At 49.1% G+C, this 18,597-nt stretch overlaps 1 protein-coding gene across 3 annotated transcripts in view; it reads left to right on the top strand.

The window, feature by feature from the left end:
* The window catches only part of USP24 (ubiquitin specific peptidase 24), a 1,909,144-nt gene that overhangs the window by 715,698 nt on the left and 1,174,849 nt on the right, over positions 1 to 18,597 (top strand). For all 3 annotated transcript variants that reach the window (XM_086952711.1, XM_086952716.1, XM_086952707.1), the window contains exon 36: positions 10,383 to 10,453. In XM_086952711.1, coding sequence (XP_086808837.1) covers positions 10,383 to 10,453 — 71 coding nt within the window. The remainder of the gene's footprint in view (positions 1 to 10,382; positions 10,454 to 18,597) is intronic.

Below are 18,597 nucleotides of genomic sequence, written 5' to 3'. Positions count from 1 at the left end.
ATCTGCATAAAGATTATGCATGCACAAGAAATATTGTCACCTTCCAATAAGTAACTTTTTCTTTGTGTATCCATCTTGGTAATTCCATGCACCATCTTCAAGGGAAAGTAGACAGGAGAGGTTGTTCTGGGAGCCATCTACTTGCAGACACCCGAAACATAGGAATAAAAGAGAGGACAGCCTTAGTACCTTGTGTGAGCAACTTCTCAAGGGGAGTAAAAAGGGAAGCCCTGACAAAAGACTGGACTTGTACTTCAAAAAAACTCCTGTCTCTGGCTCCCTATGCCCTCAAATTGTACCTAATGGGAGTATTGTTAAGGAAGGGCAAAGATTACACTGGTACAGAGAAATGGAAACGCTGTGGCCAAATGAATCTGGAGACAATTGAAAGAGAAGCCAACACCTTATTCAGTACACACGTTGCCAAACTAACATCACCCAGGGAAAAGGACAAATGTATAAAACATTTTACTGTCTCCTTCTGTATGGAGGCAAAGGTTAGTATAACAGGAAACTCTGTACAAGTCAAACATGGGGCCCCTAGATCTTTATTCTTTATGTGGCGGGTACTCACACCCTTATTCCAGTTTACAGACACATTGTGGTTCTTGTAGAGAGTTATCCTGTCTATTAGATATGATGCAAGTCCGAAGTAAGGTTTACAACTTGAAGCTCTCTGCTATGACTAGGTCAGTAGAAATCTGTGAAGGGTGATATGATGAGCCCAAAAACAAAAATGCAGCAAGGACCTGCCAGGTGCTAGCGAACTTGCAGATCACAGGCTAGAGCTAGCTCAAATGAAGGAAATAAAGTATGAGGGAATATCTAGGCCTCCTTTAAACTTGGAAATTGAATATGGGCAACATCAGATAAGAGAGTGAGCAGATGTTTTCAGCCTTCTGGAATAGTCACCTGATGCCCCTGTGTCAGATTCACATTGACTGGGCACAACTTTAAATGTCTCTGGCTCACAGCCAAGATGCCACTGGAGAATCTCATCTTGATCGCAGGCCAACCCTTTTGCGCATTTGAGGTTCCTTCCTAGGGGCTGTCTTGAGGTTGGGGAAAGAGAAAAACTTGCATGAAAGACCACCCCAGCAGCACGATTTACGACTGAGCCTTTTCTAGGGTGCAAATCTAGCCTCAAATTATTTGTTACTAAAAAAACTTACTGATAGGAGAATGGTTACTACATTGCCCACAAGAGTAAACCGCTTGTAGTCCAATAAAATAGTAACGTTGATGCATCTTTCTCAGCACCACAGTACATTGTTTTGCTGGCTCAGAAGCTCATACCCGGGGCACCTACACAAATAAGCTATAGTTCTTTTGCTTCATAATCTTTTAAGAGGATCCCAGTAAACCATTCCAAGGCATAAACGCTTTGCTCAACTTGCATGTTATCCCATTCACTGTCTAGAAACTAGTTTGTAGGTGCATTGCTCATGCTGCCGTTAGTAATTAGTATTTTATGTAGCTAAACAAACTACTGACTAAAATATAAATCTGATATTCTATCTGTAGTGCCAGCCTTAGTCTTATCCAGGTAATGATTTGCAAGAGGACATCATTTCCCATCACCAACCAGCACAGGCAATGACATCACAGCACCCTGCCCTTGCCGCCCCCCCCTCCCCTCCTCCCAGGACCTACTTAATGGCAACTGCAACACAGACGCACAGCAGGCACTAAAGTCGAGCAGAAGCAGGAACCCTGGTCCGATCACTGCACAGCGATACTCCACAGCACTACCTAGGATGCTAGACCCCAGATGCTGTTGCCCCAACTGCTTTCATGCCGCACCTCACAGCATGGTAGGAGCTTTCACGTGCACCTTATGTCGGGTCTCCAGCAGTCACCCACCCCACCAACACACTCCCTCCCAATAAACATGCACCAACAACACTTAAACCCCAGCCTCCATCACACACCAAAGCAAAACGCACTTCAACACCCACTTGCATGCATGCATCTCAAAAAACGATCACTGAAACACACAACTGAAATATGAGACCTGCTAAGTAGCGATGCACTCGACAGCCTCTTCATCACAGAGACCTGGTTCATCTCCTCATCGTCTTCCGACATCACAGCTATCCCAGCTGGCTACAAGATCGCTTAGCTGGACCACTTTCACAAGCCAAGAGTAGGACTCACTATCATCTACAAGGTATCCATCAAATGAACAAAATCCAGAGAGAATGCCCCCCTTTCATGGAACACCTGCACTTCAAGCTGCAAATCTCTGAATATAATAATAATAATAATAATAATAATACTGATGCTTGTAAAGCGTGAACAGCTACCTCTCGAGGTGTCCCGGCGCTGAAAGAGTACTTCAGCAGTAAGCAAGAGCCATGAAGAGATTCTTAGGTTTTCTGCATAAAGAGCCAGGTCTTTAGGAGCTTCTTAAAGCTAGCTTCTGTCGTAGCAGATTGGATGGCAAAGGGCAAGGCGATCAAGAGTTTCGCCGTGCCAGCGGAGAAAGACCTGCCCCCAAGTCTAGCTTTTCTAACTATTGGGACAATTAACTGAAGCAGAGAGTTAGATCGCAGGTGTCGCTCCTGATGGTAACGGGGAAGTCTGAGTTTTAAATAGTTAGGACAGGTCCCTTTTAGTGCTCTGAACGCCAGGGTGAGAACTTTGAATTTTATTCTGCTCGCCACTGGGAGCCAATGTAGTTCGTGCAGATGCGGAGAGACATGATGTCTAAAGGGAATATGCTTTATCAGTCTCGCAGCCGCATTCTGCACGATCTGCAGGCGTTGCACCAGATATTTGGGCAGACCAAGGTAGAGGCCGTTTGAGTAGTGTAGTCTGGATGTGACTGTCGCATGAACTACCATTTTGCGACACTCAACTGGTAGAAAAGAAAGGAATTTTCAGATGTTTCTGAGTTTGTGCAGACATCCGGTGGTAACCTGCTGTATGTGAGAGGAAAAAGAGAGATTCTCGTCCCATCTTACTCCCAAATTCTTTGCATAGGTTCCAGGGGATGGTGCTGGACCCATTTCAGGAGGCCACCACAGGTCGGGGGGGGGGGGGGTGTATTTTTTCCAAAAAGTAGCACCTCCGTTTTGCTTGCATTCAATTTTAATTTGTTTGCATTCATCCAGCTGAACGAAACACTTTCCTTCTGACCACCCAGACTATGATGCACCTTTACCAACCTCATCACCAACTTCATGGATGCGCCCACCATCGACTCCAGAAGCCACATTCTCCTCTGTGAACTCGACTTTACCCGGGAAAACTGAAACAACCCCTGCTTCACAGTACTCCTCCTCAAAAGCTTGAGCAACATCAGACTCACCCAGCTCGTCCCAGAACCAACACTTCCCAGGACACTCACTGGACCCCATCTTCACCACAAGCAACAGCATCATATGCAACTCTACCACACTACTCACATGGTCGGACCACTCCATCATCCACTTCCAAATCAAAACACTTTAACTCAACACCCTGCTCAGGTTCAGCATTTCAGGCCACAGCTGGGGCAAAATCGCAGAAGCAGACTTACTCAATGCCCTCGGCACAGACGCCATAGACAAGGACATAAAAACAACTTCAACAATTTGATCAAGAACTTTGCTGACTCCTTTGCACCCATCAAACCCAACATAGTAGATCAAAAAAGCAGGCCAGCTAGTACACAAAAGACCGCAGAGGCTCCAAATGACACAGTAAGTAGCTGAAAAGGAATGGAGATCGAGCCACAACACAACAGACAGAGCTACCTTTACGGCTGTACTACGCTATCCCTATCAAATTAGAGACACCAAGAAAAATGCACTAGCAGACTGCTTTAAAGGAAGCTCCCAACAGCTGCAAGGAGATGTTCTCGATCTTTAAGGATTTCACCTCACACTGAGCTACTGTCGACATCGCTGCTCCCAACAACTCTTACAACCTATCCACCATTTTTCACAGCAAAATTGCTAACATCTACTGCAACTTTACACACTAAGCCAACCCCAGAGAACTCGTTGCTTACCTACTCTCCACTAACCAAGAAGGACACCTGCTCCCCTATCCAGCCCAGGTGATTGAGAATCAACAAGCAACTCACAACCCACCTCGAACTTCACCGCCTTCAAGACAAACCTCAATCATGATTTAGCAAGAACCACAGCACTCATCATGGCCACCGCCGACATTCAAACCATCCTGGACCGAGGAGAAACAGTGGCCCTCATCCTGATCGACCTATCCGCAGCCATCGACTCGGTCTCCCAAAACACCCTCATCAGAACACTCCACAAAACTAGCATACAAGGATCGGCTCTGAAATTAATATGGTCCTTTCTCAAGGGGAGGACCCACATGGTCAGGCTGCCATCATTCACATCATAGGCCAAGAATTTGAAATGCGGCGTGTAGGAGGCTGGCTTAGTATATGGTGCACACTTGAAGGAGTGATGCACCTTGCACTAATCCAGGCAACCATTATGGTGATATTAATGGTCTTTGATAACCTTAACAGCTCTCAAAGTGGTAGCTGTGGAGATCAGCCTTCTGGCTTAACTTGAAGGAGTGTAAAACAGCTTGTTTTAACAAGTGTAATCGATAGTGTAGGTTAGATGAGAAAAAACACCAGTGTTTATAAAAAATAAGTCTATTTATTATACAATCACTTTAACATTGGTAGATCTCCTAGCCGGAGATATCAACAATACACATAAAAATATTTGAAAGAAATTAGGCAAGTAGCACTAATATACACTGGTCTGCAAGGGGAGACCAAACTATACACTAAAGAAGTGGAATGTGAACTGCAAAGAGGATAGGACATGGACCAAAGAACTCACAGGAGCTGGGAGAACCAGGAATCACCCATGGTAAGTACCCAGGAACCCCACAGAGGCTGGGTGCAGTGTGGAAACACAGCCGCTTGCCCAATGGAAGCCACTGGAAAAGTCACAGTGGCAGTTTTAATGAACAAATGACTCTTCCTAGAGGACTCCGAAACACACTGACACCAGGCAAAAAGCGGGGGTGACCATAAAATCAGATCCTACTTTCCTACACCACCTCACTCCAATACCTTCAAATGTTGAGATTGATACCACCAGTGAAAAAAATCCCAGTTCCTTAGTGGATAGTAGCAGTCAGAATTCCCCTCTAAAAAAGACCCATGTGATGTGGCCAACAATGCAGTGATGACTTGCAGACCAAGGCATGAAGTTAGGGCATCCTGGAGGTGAAATCGATGGGTTTGCAGTTATTGGCAACATTTCAGTTTTGTTTGATCATTTTCCTTTCAGTTTGAATCCTCACTGGCTTGAGGATTATAGCTAATGATATGTGTTTTAACAGTAAACTTGAATAAAAATAGTTCTTCCTAAAAATTTTTTGTCATACTACACACTTTGTTTTTATTGGATGGGTTCACGATCTACCCAAATTCCCTTTTTATATGATGTCCAGAGATAGCAATATAGTTAGTTGCTCAAAATATCAGATAGAGACTACTAGCCACAGATTCCTTAACGTGGAATTATCCCAAGGCATGAGACTGGATCTGGAAAACTTTTTTGCCACAGCATCCCTGCGCGCCCGGGGGACGGCACCATGGGACTCGGCCATGACGTCCTCCGCCGTGACGTCAGCGAGCATACGTAAGCCCCACCTCGGCGCGCCTATGTTAGTTTTTTCTCTTTTCCGCGTGCAACACGGATCCGGATTGTGTCCTGGCCTGTTTTAGGCCTTCTATTTTCTTGCACGCTTAGCGTTGAAGTGGAGCAGTGTGCGAATGCCTTCGGGCTTCAAAACGTGTACCTCCTGTGCGCGTCCCATGTCTGCAATGGACCCTCACCCGATTTGTATGTGGTGCTTGGGTGAGCACCACGACTCTGAGGGCTGCGACGCCTGCCAGCACCTTAAGCCTAATTCACAGCCGGAGTGCCGGATGAAGTTGCTGTTGGCATGCTTGTCCAGGCCAGTGTCATCCCAGCGTCCGTCCCCTACTTTGGAAGCAAGGAACCGCCGGTTTCATCTGCGACATCGTCTTTCGTCTCAAGGGCGTGGCTCGCGGCTGGTAGGTCCTTCAGTCTATCTCGGAGGCCTTGTCCTCCTTTTGCAGTGGGCGCCTGCTCCCCCCGGGACATGCACCCCACTCGTCACCTTCCTACCTGCCTTTTCCCGGCATACAGGCGACTAGGCGCTGCAGGCTTCTTTGGCCTTTCCTCCACCTCCTGAGACGTCCATGGATCCCTTGCCTCGCGGGGTTTTCTGTGGAGTCGCCGGCCGCTCCGGCGCCATACTTTCAGGCTCCAGGTCGTAGGAGAGTGGTGTCGTCTAGGTGCGGTCCTTCGGGGCTCCCTTCTTCGGCACCTGGCGTCACTGCCTCGCCACAAATCCATACGGGGCTCTATGTGGCGTCGCAGGAGACCGCCAGGACTCTGGGCTTCTCCCAGAGTCCCCCTCGGTCCTCTGAGCAAGCAGCTTTCTCACCAGAAGTCGAGCCGGCGCCGCTTCGGCACCAGGGGCCCTCCTCCGGTGGAGTCACGGGTAGACTGCTTTCCTGAATCCTCATCGGTCCTCGGCGCGGACGGCTGCCCAGTCTGAGGCTGGTCCAGCATAGATCCCTCGCAGTTCTGGGGTTGACCCCGCCCCACCCTCGTTGTGAGCACCTGGTGGAAGGAGTTGGGCTGGCGCCACGAGTGCCCACTCCGGGGCCGCCTGACGCCGATCAGGCGCCGGTGGCGTACTCCACGGAGCTGCGCAGCGTCGGGTTCTGGATTTTTCCCCTGAGGTCCCTTCTTCTCCAGAGGTCTGCCATCTGTTGGTGTGTTCCTCCCCGGAGACAGGGCGCCGTATTGTTGCCTTTTCACCAACATCTTCCAGGGAGGGCTCCTCGCCGTCCCCACGGCCTAAATCTTTGAACCCTTCTGTCTGTGGCTCGCAGAGGGCTTTTCCACCGGCCTCTCCTCCTTCCACTGGGGCCCTTTAGGTTTCCCATTACTCTGTGGATCCCCCGCTATTCCGGGGCTGGCCTCTTCCTCCTGGACATGGGGATGGGCGGCTCAGTCTGCAACCGTCTCCGGAGGAATTACTTTCTCCTCCCTGGTGCCCTACGGAGGCTAGTGTTGCATTTCTTCAGGCTATTTCCACAGCCGCTGGTATTCTGCAGATGGTTGAACCTGTCACTCCTTTTCCTACGGACAATCTTTTGGAGGTTCTCCACCAGGGCTCTGGTGGACGGGAGTTGTTCCTTCCCTTTGAAGCGTCACTCCACAATTATCTTATGGAGGCTTGGGGAAGCCCTGCCACGGGTGATCCGGTGTCTCAGGCACTTCTGCATAGTCACCGCCCTAATCCGCAGGACCCTGGTTTTCTTTCTTTCCACTCTTCTACTCAAGACTCTCTTCTGCGGAATGCCTTTCTGTGTTTGCCTGTGGTGTTGTTTCCTCCGTGTCAGCAGGCCCGGTGGTTGGATTCATGGGGGCATAATGTCTTCGCTTCCTCTAGCGCTGCCTTGCGGGCGCTAAACACTTTGTGTGTATTGCCAGGGCTTCTTCCAGTCTGTGGGACTCTGTGGAGTCCCTTCTTTCTCAAGTCCCTCATGAGAGTGCCCATGCTGACTTACGGAGCCATGTGTTAGATGGCAGGGAGTTGGCACATTTATTCTTCGTGCGGCCTTGGATGTTGCCGGTGCTCTAGGCCGTGCTGTGGCCACTTCTGTGGCTCTCCGCCACCATGCCTGGCTCCGTGATGCTGTTTTTTCTGAAAATATCAGGGTTGATTTACCCTTTGATGGGGTCCTTCTGTTTAACACTCATGCAGACTCTGCCATTCAGCGTCTTCTTGCGGGGCTCCGTCCTCCTCCTCCTGCTCCTCCTCCTCAGTAGGTTTTGTTGATCCTCCGGGTTTAAGTGGGAGGTGTTCTCCCACCTCTCCTAGAATCTGGTGTGGGGTGGACGTTACACTTCCTGTGAGAAATATTGTGCCCTCGGTTGGTCTACCCCTTCAGTTGGCTGCTGGTTCAGCCCCTTTTTGGCAAAGTGTTCTTTTTTGGGCTGCTTACTAAGCCTTCTGTTGTTTCTGCCGCAGGCTTGCTAATTTGTCTCTGATGCTGTATTTTCTTCCCTAAGAGTAGTCCCATACTTATTGGGCTGTGTCCTGCCCTACGTGGGGCATGTGCAGCTATTGGATAGCCCCGTCTTACACTGGGTAGGTGTAGACTCCCCCTTGCGGATTCCTTGCCCTTCCTGGTGTTGATGTATACTGCTGGTGTGTTTTCTTGGGCATCTGTGGTGTTGTGCTGCTGTGTTTTTGTCCTTTGTCTGCCGTTTGGCCTGGTCTTCTGTCTGGTGTCCAGAAGGGTTATTTTTCTGTGTTGACGACTTGGTTCATCCTAATTGTTTCTCCTCTTGTTTTCCGACTGGTTGCTTGTTGGCACCCAGCTGTGCCCGCCTGGACGTTGTGGTCTGGAAGTTTAGTTTAGTGGAGCTGGTCAGTGTCCAACTGCGCCTGCCGGTTCTTCTGGTCCACGGCCAGGGGTCTTGGAGTGAGGTCCTGGTGCCCCTGGTCCTGGTTTTTCGGGAGCTTTATGAGACTAGGTTTTTCTCTTCCACCTGCCTTAATCACTGAGGCGCTGTTCTATTTGGCCTGTTGACATCCAGCTATGATGAGTTCGGCCACCCTCTTCACTGGGTATTTTTCCCGGTGGAGGGCTCTTGCCCTAGTTTCTGCTCTTCTCCTTGGAGTCTCTGGGTTGCTGTTCTTCCTCGGTACTCCCCTGCATTGCCTGTACCTGGAGCTTCCGAGGGAGGTCCCTGGTACATTGGCTGCTGGTCCACCTTCGTATTGCCTGTACCTTGGGCTTCCGGTGGAGGCCCCTGGTACATTGGCTGATTGATGGACTCCTTTCGAATTGCCCTTCCTTCTCCTGCTTGGTGAGGGTGAGGCTGCAGCTTGTCGTTGTGACACATCCTCTGTGAGGTAGTGTTCTCCACGGCACTGAGGTTCTAGTCCGCTTTTGGGGGGGGGGGGGGGGGGGCTGGGCTCTTTACCCTGTCCCTGAGGCTCATCCCTGTTTGGAAGGACTGGGTTATTTCCCTGTCCCGGCAATTTGTCCCCTGTCAGGGTCTTTGGTTCGCCTGAGCTGGGGAGGTCCTCTCGCAGACCCTCCTACCCCTTGGGTATGGCTAGGGTATCTATTGTACGTTAAGGAATCTGCAGCTAGTAGTCTCTATCAGATGTACGAGTTACTTATCTTCGGTAATGATGTATCTGGTAGAGACGATTCTAGCGCCAGATTCCTTCACGACCCTTCCTCTCCGTTCTGCGATGGCCCTCTTGGTCTTCTGCACTCGCCTGTCTCCGGGTGGTTGTCTTTTGCGAGTGCCCTTTCTTACTCTCTCCTTTGGGGGATGCTTGCCTTGTTGTTGTTGCTCCTTTCTTGACTTTTATAGGCACTTCTGCGCTCCTGCACCCTGGTCTCCAATGTGGGTTCGCTCATGTTCTTATTCCTTTTGTGCTTGCACTTCTGACGCTTGGCAACCTTTAGGGTTGAGGTACCTTGGCTGGGTCTCGACCCGTACCTTTTTGGGAGACTTCTCCCTGCTGGTGTTGTCAGATGTTGAATGGTCATTGCTCTCTGTTCTGACCTTGGTGCCCCTTCTGTTCCGGGCGGTGGCTGCAGTCTTCTTGGTCTGCTGTGTATTTTGCACATGCTTCTGCCCCGGGGAGGCTGTTGTATTGTTGGCAGGATTGCTTTCCAATAGCGGTGCCCTGTGCTTTAATTCCAGATCTTGGTGCCTTAGTACCTGGCACTATTCTGGATGGTGCTGTTCCTCACCATTTGTTTCTTTCACTTCTGTTCGAGGGTTTTTTCGCACACTGTTCCAGTATTCTGACAGTTTATGTTGGTGATGGCTCCGTGTTGTGGCGCGGAAAAGTTCCCCGAAAAACTGACGTAGGCGCGCCGGGGTGGTACTTATGTATGCTTGTTGACGTCACTGACGCGGAGGACGTCGGGGCGGAGTCACGTGGTGCCGTCCGCCCGGCGCGCAGGGATGCTGTGGCAAAGTAGTTTTCTGGATCCAGTCTCAAGCCTGGGGATAATTCTACGTTAAGTAATCTGCAGCTAGAATCGTCTCTACCAGATACATCGTTACCGAAGGTAAGTAACTCGTATATTCACCTTCTCCTGGGGGTAGAAAGTGTATTATTTTGTGATTATTTTTAAAGATGTGCAAATTAGATTGAAACTGCTGCACATCAAAATGACTTTTGTACAATCCGCCCCTGCTTAACAGTTGTTTATGGTTTCACAATCATGCAGTGTCTTACATTTTATTCAATAATAGTGACTATGGAATTATTCTTGAGACCATAGAGCCATTTATTCCCCAACTGATATGTTTTTATTTTAGGTTCTTTCTATAACCTGCCATGTGTAGCTGACTTCACGATTGATGTTTTACTTGGATCACCAAGTTCAGAGGTATTTTGTGCATATATATTGTTTCCTATGTGACTGACATTGTATACAAAATTTTAACATTTATTTGTACATATTAACCTGGAATGTGTTATGTTCAAATTGGATTGATAAACTCTGATCTGAAAGAAATACGTTAGTGATCGATTTCTCCAAGGTGACAGACGGGGGAACTCAGCTCAGTGTGAGTATGATCCAGACTCTGCAGAAAACCTGGGGGATGCCAGTGGTCTCGACACCTCCCCTGACCTTGGCATGCTGACTCCTACCTTGGCTACAGAGGAGGGTGCTAATTACGCAGTGGTGTTGCATAGGGCGGCCAAGGCCCTTCACCTCGAGCTCCCTACCGTGGCCATCAGGACTAACCTCCTGACAGAAGTGCCGCAGCCGGTGGCTACCTCTGGGGAGCCACTGCTGCCTTTCAATGAGGCACCTTCTGACATTCTTTTGGGCACCTGGTCCAGGCCCAACACAGGGGCTCCTGTGGATAGGAACCTGGCCCGACGCCATCGCCCGCCCCCCTGGCGACCCCATTTCCCTCTCCTAACACCCCACACCTGAGAGCTTGGTTGTTCAAGCCTCAACGTCCCAGAGCGCATTCCCTACCGCACCATCAGACAGGGAATCCAAGAGACTGGAACAATTTGGGAAGGTTTTTTCTTCCGCCAGTTCAGGGCTGTGGTCTGTGAACACTGCTTGCCTCTTGTGCCGTTACTCCCACTCTGTGTGGGATACGGTGGCGCAGGTGCTGCCTCTGTCCGGAGGAAGCGCGGACAGTGCTCTCGAAGGCTATTGCTGAGGGGAGAGATGCAGCCAAGTTCACAATACGATTTGGCCTTGACACCACCGATTCGCTGGGCAGAGCGATTTCCACAACAGTGGTGCTCCGCCGCCACGCCTGGGTCAGGACTACTGGCTTTCTGGGGATGTCCAGAACACCCTAATGGACATGCCCTTTGATGGCATTCACGTTTTTGTCAACAAGCAGATAGTGCGTTGAAGCATTTTAAGGACTCACGGACTACGGCCAAGTCCTTGGGCCTGTCGTCCACTCGCCCTCCTCTGCCTTCTGCTTTTTGCTCCTTTCGCGGCAACGGAAGGGGCGCACAGCACATTTGCTTCAGAGCCACAGGCCGCAGCAGCAGCAGTCTCCGCGAGGCCACAGACATGGGAACCGCAGTCCACTTCCACCCTGGCCACTACTACCCCAAAACCTTCCTAGTCCGGTCTTTCAGGCCCATCAAAGGATCCACCATCACCTCCCCCACTGGCCCACCATCACTTCGGACAGGTGGGTTTTAGACATAGTCCGGAGTGGCTACTCCCTCCCCTTCTAGACCACCCCTCCATCCATGCCACCCCAGTACCACCACATGTCAGGGGATCATTTGGAACTTCTTCAACAAGAAGTTGGCCAAGGGGGCCATCAAGCACATTCCTGCGCCAGAAATAGGACGTGGTTGTTACTCCTACTACTTTCTGGTGCCCAAAAAGGACAAGGGCCTGCATCATATCTTGGACCTCAGGGACGTCAATCGCTTCCTCCGGAAGGACAAGTTCAAGATGCTGACTGGCTCAGGTCTTGTCTGCTCTTGACCCTGGAGACTGGATGCTAGCGTTGGACTTGCAGGACGCATATTTCCACATTCCCGTCCTGCCGGCCCACCGGCGGTACCTGCGGTTCACGGTAGGCCACAAGCACTTTCAGCTCACTGTGCTCACCTCTGGCCTTACCAGTGCCCCTCGGGTGTTCATGAAAGTGATGGTGGTGGTTGCAGCTCTTTTGCGCAGATCAGGGGTTCCAGTCTTCCCTTATGTCGACGACTGGCTGTTGAAGGCGGGCGGACAGTCGTCTCCCACCTCCAGACTACAGCCGACCTCCTGCATTTGCTGGGGTTCTCCATCAATGTGTTGAAGTCGCATCTGATTCCCTCTCAGAAGCTCCTCTTCATCGGAGCGGTACTGTGCACAACGCAGTTTCGGGCCTATCCTCCCGAACAGCGAGTCCAGGATATTCAGGCTATGATTCCGATCTTTAAGCCTCTATTCTGGGTTTCGGTCAGGATGACCCTGAGGCTGCTGAGCCACATGGCCTCCTGCATCCAGCTGGTCACTCAAGCCAGATGACATGCAGGCTCTACAGTGGGACGTGAAGTTCCAGTGGACGCAGAATCGGGGGTACCTGTCCAATTACGTCCAGATCTCGGAGGGCACTGCACAGCAGCTGCGGTGGTGGCTCATGAACCGATATTGGGTCCAGGGCAGATCCCTCTCTCTTCCCCAACCGGAGTACACAGTGGTGATGGACACGTTCCTCCTGGGATGGGGGGTCACATGGGTGAGGTGGAGATCAGAGGCCTCTGGTCCCGGCGGAGTCCAAGCTCCATATCAACCTTCTGGAGCTTTCGACGATCCGACTTGTACTGAAGGCATTCCTTCCCTCTGTCAAAGGGAAGGTGGTGTAGGTGTTCTGACAACACCACCGCCTGCAAAAACAGGGCGGAGTGGGGTCGTGGACTCTTGTCAGGAGGCTCTGCACCTCTGGACATAGCTGGAACAGCAGGGCATTTCTCTGGTGGTTCAATACCTGGCAGGTTCACTGAACACCAGGGCGAACGAACTCCGCTTCAGGTGAATGATGGATCATGAATGGCGTCTTCACTCTGACGTGGCGCAAGGTCTCTTTCAACAGTGGGAAGAGCCTTGGTTAGATCTATTTGCCACCGAAGAGAACGCGCAATGTCAGCAGTTCTGCGCGTTGGAATTTCCAAGACTGCACTCGCTAGGCGACGCTTTTCCACGCAAGTGGAGTTGCGGTTTGTTGTACCCCTTTCCACCTATACCACTTCTGCCCAGAGTGCTGAAGAAGATCAGGCGCAACCGGGCCCAAGTCTCTTGTGGCGCCGGACTGGGCTCGAAGAGTTTGGTATCCCAAGTTTCTCAGTATGACAATTGATCCCCTGATCCAACTGCCTCTGCCGGAGGATCTTCTGTTGCAGCAGCAGGGGACGGTCCTCCACCCGAACCTGTACAGCCTCCACCTCTTTGCGTGGAGATTGTGTGGTGCAGCTGATGCCTTTTGACTTGCCTACTGAAGTCTGTGATGTCATTCTGGCAGCCGGGCGTCCCTCCACTAAGTTGGTATACGCCTGCAGCTGGAACACATTTGTGGCATAGTGCACTGCAAAGGCTGTGGATCCCCTTTCTGCCCCTCTTTCAGAAGTTCTTCTGTTTCTTCTTTCCTTGGCCCAGCAGGGGTCTGCTCTGGTTACTATCCAGGACTACCTTTCTGCTATTTCGGCCTTTCTTTGGCTTCCTGATCAGCCCTCTCTTTTCAAGTCCCCTGTTGTAAACCGATTTCTCAAAAGTATTCTTCATCTTTTCCCTCCTATTCTTTTCGTAATGCCACAGTGGGACTTGAATCTGGTTCTTACCTATCTGATGTTCGCTCCCTTTGAGCCTCTGCACAATTGTCCTCTTTGTCTGCTGACCTTGAAGACTGCTTTCCTGCTTGCAATCACCTCTGCTAGGAAGGTGAGTGAGCTCCAGGCTCTTTCTTGTAAGCCTCCTTTTCTATCTGTCTATCCGGACAAGGTGTCCTCAGGACATGTCCATCCTTTCTGCCGAAGGCTGTCACTGCCTTTCATATCGGGCAGGCCATCACCTCTCCCACCTTCGTTCCGCATCCTTCTAGAGAAGAAGAGAGGCTCCACCGTCTGGACGCAAAACGTGCATATGCTTTTTTTATTTGGACCGCACACAACAGTTCCGTGAGGATGACCAGCTTTTTGTTGGCTATGTTGGCGCCAAAAAAGGTCGGGCAGTACACAAACTATCTCCCGATGGGTCTTCTTGTGTATTAAAGCCTGTTATTCTCTGGCTAAAAAGGAAAAGGAAGCTCTTTTGGGGCTGCGCGCCCATTCCACCAGTGCGACTGCAGCCACTATAGCATTGTCACGTGGTGTCCTCCGGCAAGACCTCTGTCAGGCAGCTACGTGGGCCTCGCTGCACAATTTTACTAAGCACTACTGCCAGGACAGCCAAATCCGGAGAGACAGCTTCTTTGGTTGTTCTGTTCTCTGAGGCTTACTGGTGTGATCTTGGTTTGCAGACCCACCACCGGAGTTGTTATTGCTGGGGTATCTATTCTAAGGTAAGGAATCTATCGCTATGTGTTTCTTTCAGATGAACAAGTTACTTACTTTCCCCGTCCTGCAAACTGATTTCTATGGTTAAGGTAATCCCTTTCAGGGCCCTAGTTTCAAGGCGCCAGTGGTCAGTATCTTGCATTGCACTGCGTTTTCTGGCGGGGAAAGTAGTGTACAGATCTAACGTCCGCACGCAAAATGCGGCATCTGAGTAGCTGCCACAATGTCATCTCGGCAACCACGACGCCAATGATGGACGCAGAGCCGCACGACGCCACCTTCCGAAGTGCAGGGGTACTGCTGACAAAAACTTTCCAGATCCAGTCTGACGCTTGGGGGTAATTCTAAGGTAAGGAATCTATCACTACTAAAGTTTCTTACAGATATATGGTTACTGAAGGTAAGTAACTTGTTCATCTAGAATGCAATATTTCTAAAAATATTTCTGTCAATTTTGTGTACAAACATGTAAGAATTTTTTTTTTCCCCACAAGTTTTGCTTTTATATTTTCCCTGTGTATGTATGTATATATACATATTTATTTGATTGCAGCTACATTTCGGAGATGATAGATAGAATCTTTATTGGTAAACCCATCAATTGAGATAGAATGGTTATCCTAGTTTAAAAGTAATGTTGTATGACTTGATTTGACCTGTTCTGTGGGTGCAATTGTATCTGATAGACCATTTAACTAGCTCTATGACATATATACATATTATTTGTGTCCAGCATGTACAAATTGAACCTCCTACACATTGCGATTACTAGACTTTTAACTAAAACTATGGCAAATTACCAGATAGAGGATCCTACACAGACAAGATATATAAGCATTTCCAGAAAGGCTTTGAAACTGATATGAATGATATGTGTATAGCAAGGTTGGGAGTGGTTCACTATTTCTGACAAGTTACAAAAAGTCTTTTTTATAAATAATGTATTGAAAGCTCCTAGAGAGGAAACAGAGTGTCTTGTGGTAGGGAGTTTTAGTACAGAGGGTATAGAATGTGAAAGGATCAGAGATTAGAGGTAATGCAGCATGTCTTAGATGTAGTACGTGGTTTAAAGTTGGTAGATAGTGGGTTTCAAGTAGTTGTATTTTTGATTGATACTTATAACTGCAGATTCCTTAACCAAGTATAATCCCCAGGTGCCAGTCTGCATCCGGAAACATTCGCCCGGTAGTGCTGTTTGATTGTGCTTTATAGCGCCGCATTGGCTCCATACTTCCCCGAAGTGACAGAGCGTAGCATGTAAGCAGTTTTGTCTGCCTTCTGACCACTTCTGTGCCCCCTCTAAAATCACCCCACAAGCTCTTGCTCCGGCGTGCCTGGCACAAACTTCACTTTGATCATCTCAGTTCCATCCTCTCCTCGAGCGTGCCCACCTGGCCGGAAGATTCTGATGCCACCAATGAAGCACTATCAGACTGGCTACGACATCCGTTGGATGACATGATCCCTGCCAAACAATCTAAGTAAAGCATGTAAACGGATGGAGAGGGCATGGAGGCGAGACTTTGATGCCATATAGAAAAGCTGCTACCAGGCTGCCATTAAGAAATATCATAGGGCTGTCCAGAAAGCACGGGCAGCTCATTTCGCCGATGATATCAAAAACAGCCACAATCCTTCTAAAGGGAACTTTTCTATTCTTAAAAACCTTAAAAGTGCTGGGGCACCTGTGACGTTTGCCATCAAGTCTGACAAGCACTGTGAGGACCTTGCCGCCTTCTTTATTAATAAGGTGGATAACATCTATAAGACCTTCCCTCAGGTTACCATGGGCCCGATCCTGGGGTTGCACCCCCTACCGCCCATACACTGGCCACCTTCCCTCCAGTGTCCAAGGAGGTACTATGTGTACTTTGCTAAAAGGTTAAATCTGGTTTCCCCGCTGACTCTATGAAGCCCAACCAGCTGAGACTGCTCCCTGTGCTACTCGCACCTCTGGGCCTGGTCATCAACATGTCTCTGTCTATGAACAAAGTTCCCAGGTTATGGAAGCAGGGCAGGGTATTGCCACTTTTAAAGAAGCCCTCCCTTGACCCAGCTAAACCGGAGATCCTTCGCCCTATTTCCCTACTTCCCTGAACCTCTAAGATCTCCGAAGTCTATATCAAGTCAAGTCAAAGATAGCTTTATTCGATTTCATTAAAAAAAACCATAAAAGCACATGTAATAACATTAAAAACAATTAAAATCAGAAATCGGTTTAAAAACAGAAGAATTCAGTTCGACCACATCAATACATTTCCAGACTTATTTACACAAAGTGCCCAGTGCAGTTCAGGAATACGTTAGCACATGGAAGTTCTACATCGTCTACAATTTTAAAAACTTTAATACAGAAAAAATGGTTATTTCATCCTGGAGTAGTAAAATCTTAAAAAGGGCTGGTCTACACTGCCTTAAACCCCAACGCTTTAACAAGGGGTTTAAGTATCTTGTCCTTCCCCACCCATACAATTTACAAAAAGAATACAATGGATGGTAGACTGCACGGAAAGATCATCACATGGGCAGTTATATAAGTTTTTGCACCAATCATTAATGGCTGGGAAGGTGACCATCCTAAAGAAGTTACCCATTCTCAATTGTGCTAGTAGCATTCTATCATAACTTCCCAACTAGGGGCGCAAATAAAGCTGCAGACCAGGCTCCTGCAATAATGAGTGATGGTGAAGGACAGAAGCCCGATTTCCCTCGACTGACCAACGTTGATCAGCCAGAAAAGAGGTACATTTTTCTTTAAGGATTTTTTTGGGCATGGAGGTTATCAATAAAGGTGTATAATAAAATTCTGGATGCCCTATATTTGTTAGAAAATCCTTGACCTAGGCAAGCCACTTTATATTTTTAGACCCCTCAAGCCTCATACAATCTTCAATGATCGCCCTATTAAGATCAGTTTCAGTGGAGGTCCAGATCTTGTACCAGAGCAGCACTGGGCTGATCCTAATTAAATCAGTGATGTAGACCTAGGCAGGGCCAAATTGTTACCTTCAGCAGTACTGTCTAAACCTGCAGATGGCAAACCAGGAGTGGTGTAGACTACACTTTTATCTTTGACCATTGGTGTATCTAAGAGAATAGCACAACCATTTGTAAGCCCTCTGTCTCTTTTTTTGGAATCTATGAGATCCATATGTTCGAGGCATGTTGGCTGCTGAATTCATATCTGTGCATAGATCGCCACCTAGTGTTGGGTCCGGATGATCGCACATTGTTGTCCTGGAAGAGTCTTCGGAGTATCACAAGATAGGTGGCTCCTCCCCTGGACTACAGTGCGCATGGGCATGGACTCCATCCCCAGATTGTTTTTTTCCGCCATTGGGTTCGGATGTATATTGGTTCACTCAAGTTCGGAATCAATATAAAACTTTCTTTTGGGCCAAAGGCCTTTAGTTTATCGTCGGTATTGTCTTGCGATCGGTGCCCAGTTCTGTTCCAGCTCAGTTCCCGAGCCGGACATCCAGAGGAGCAGCGTGGCTTTTCGGCACTGAAGGCCTGTTAGACGCCAGAGGCCTTATCGACGAACCATCATGGAACGGAGTCCGTTCAAAAGATGTCCCGTGTGCAACTCGAAATATCCTAACATCGACGTCCACCCAGTGTGCAACAAGTGCCTGTCGCCGGATCATGATGAAGCCAGCTGTATGACTTGTTCTCGTTTCCGATCCAAGAAGACGATTCGACTTCGACGCGCAGCGCGCAAGGAAGCCCAGCAGACGGCACCTGACCCGGTGAACATCTTCGATGCAGAGGATGATGAGGGAGCAGAGCGGGAGGTTCGAGAGAACCTGTCTGATCCCGCATCGGAGATCGACTCCAGCTACGACGCTGATATTGAGATGGTCGATGCTGAAGACGTTGTCGACGAGGTAGGAGACGACGATGACCCCTTTGGGGCCATGGAAGATAGCTCAAGCGAAGAGCTAGGCCCACAAACTGATACTGGGGCGAAGACACTTCATAAGGCTCAGGTCGAGGGAT

This window comes from Lissotriton vulgaris, chromosome 1_1, assembly GCF_964263255.1.
Source record: "Lissotriton vulgaris chromosome 1_1, aLisVul1.2, whole genome shotgun sequence".
Taxonomy (NCBI): Eukaryota; Metazoa; Chordata; class Amphibia; order Caudata; family Salamandridae; genus Lissotriton; species Lissotriton vulgaris.
Note: the sequence above shows the minus strand (reverse complement) of the source record. Positions and strands in the feature narration are given on the sequence as shown.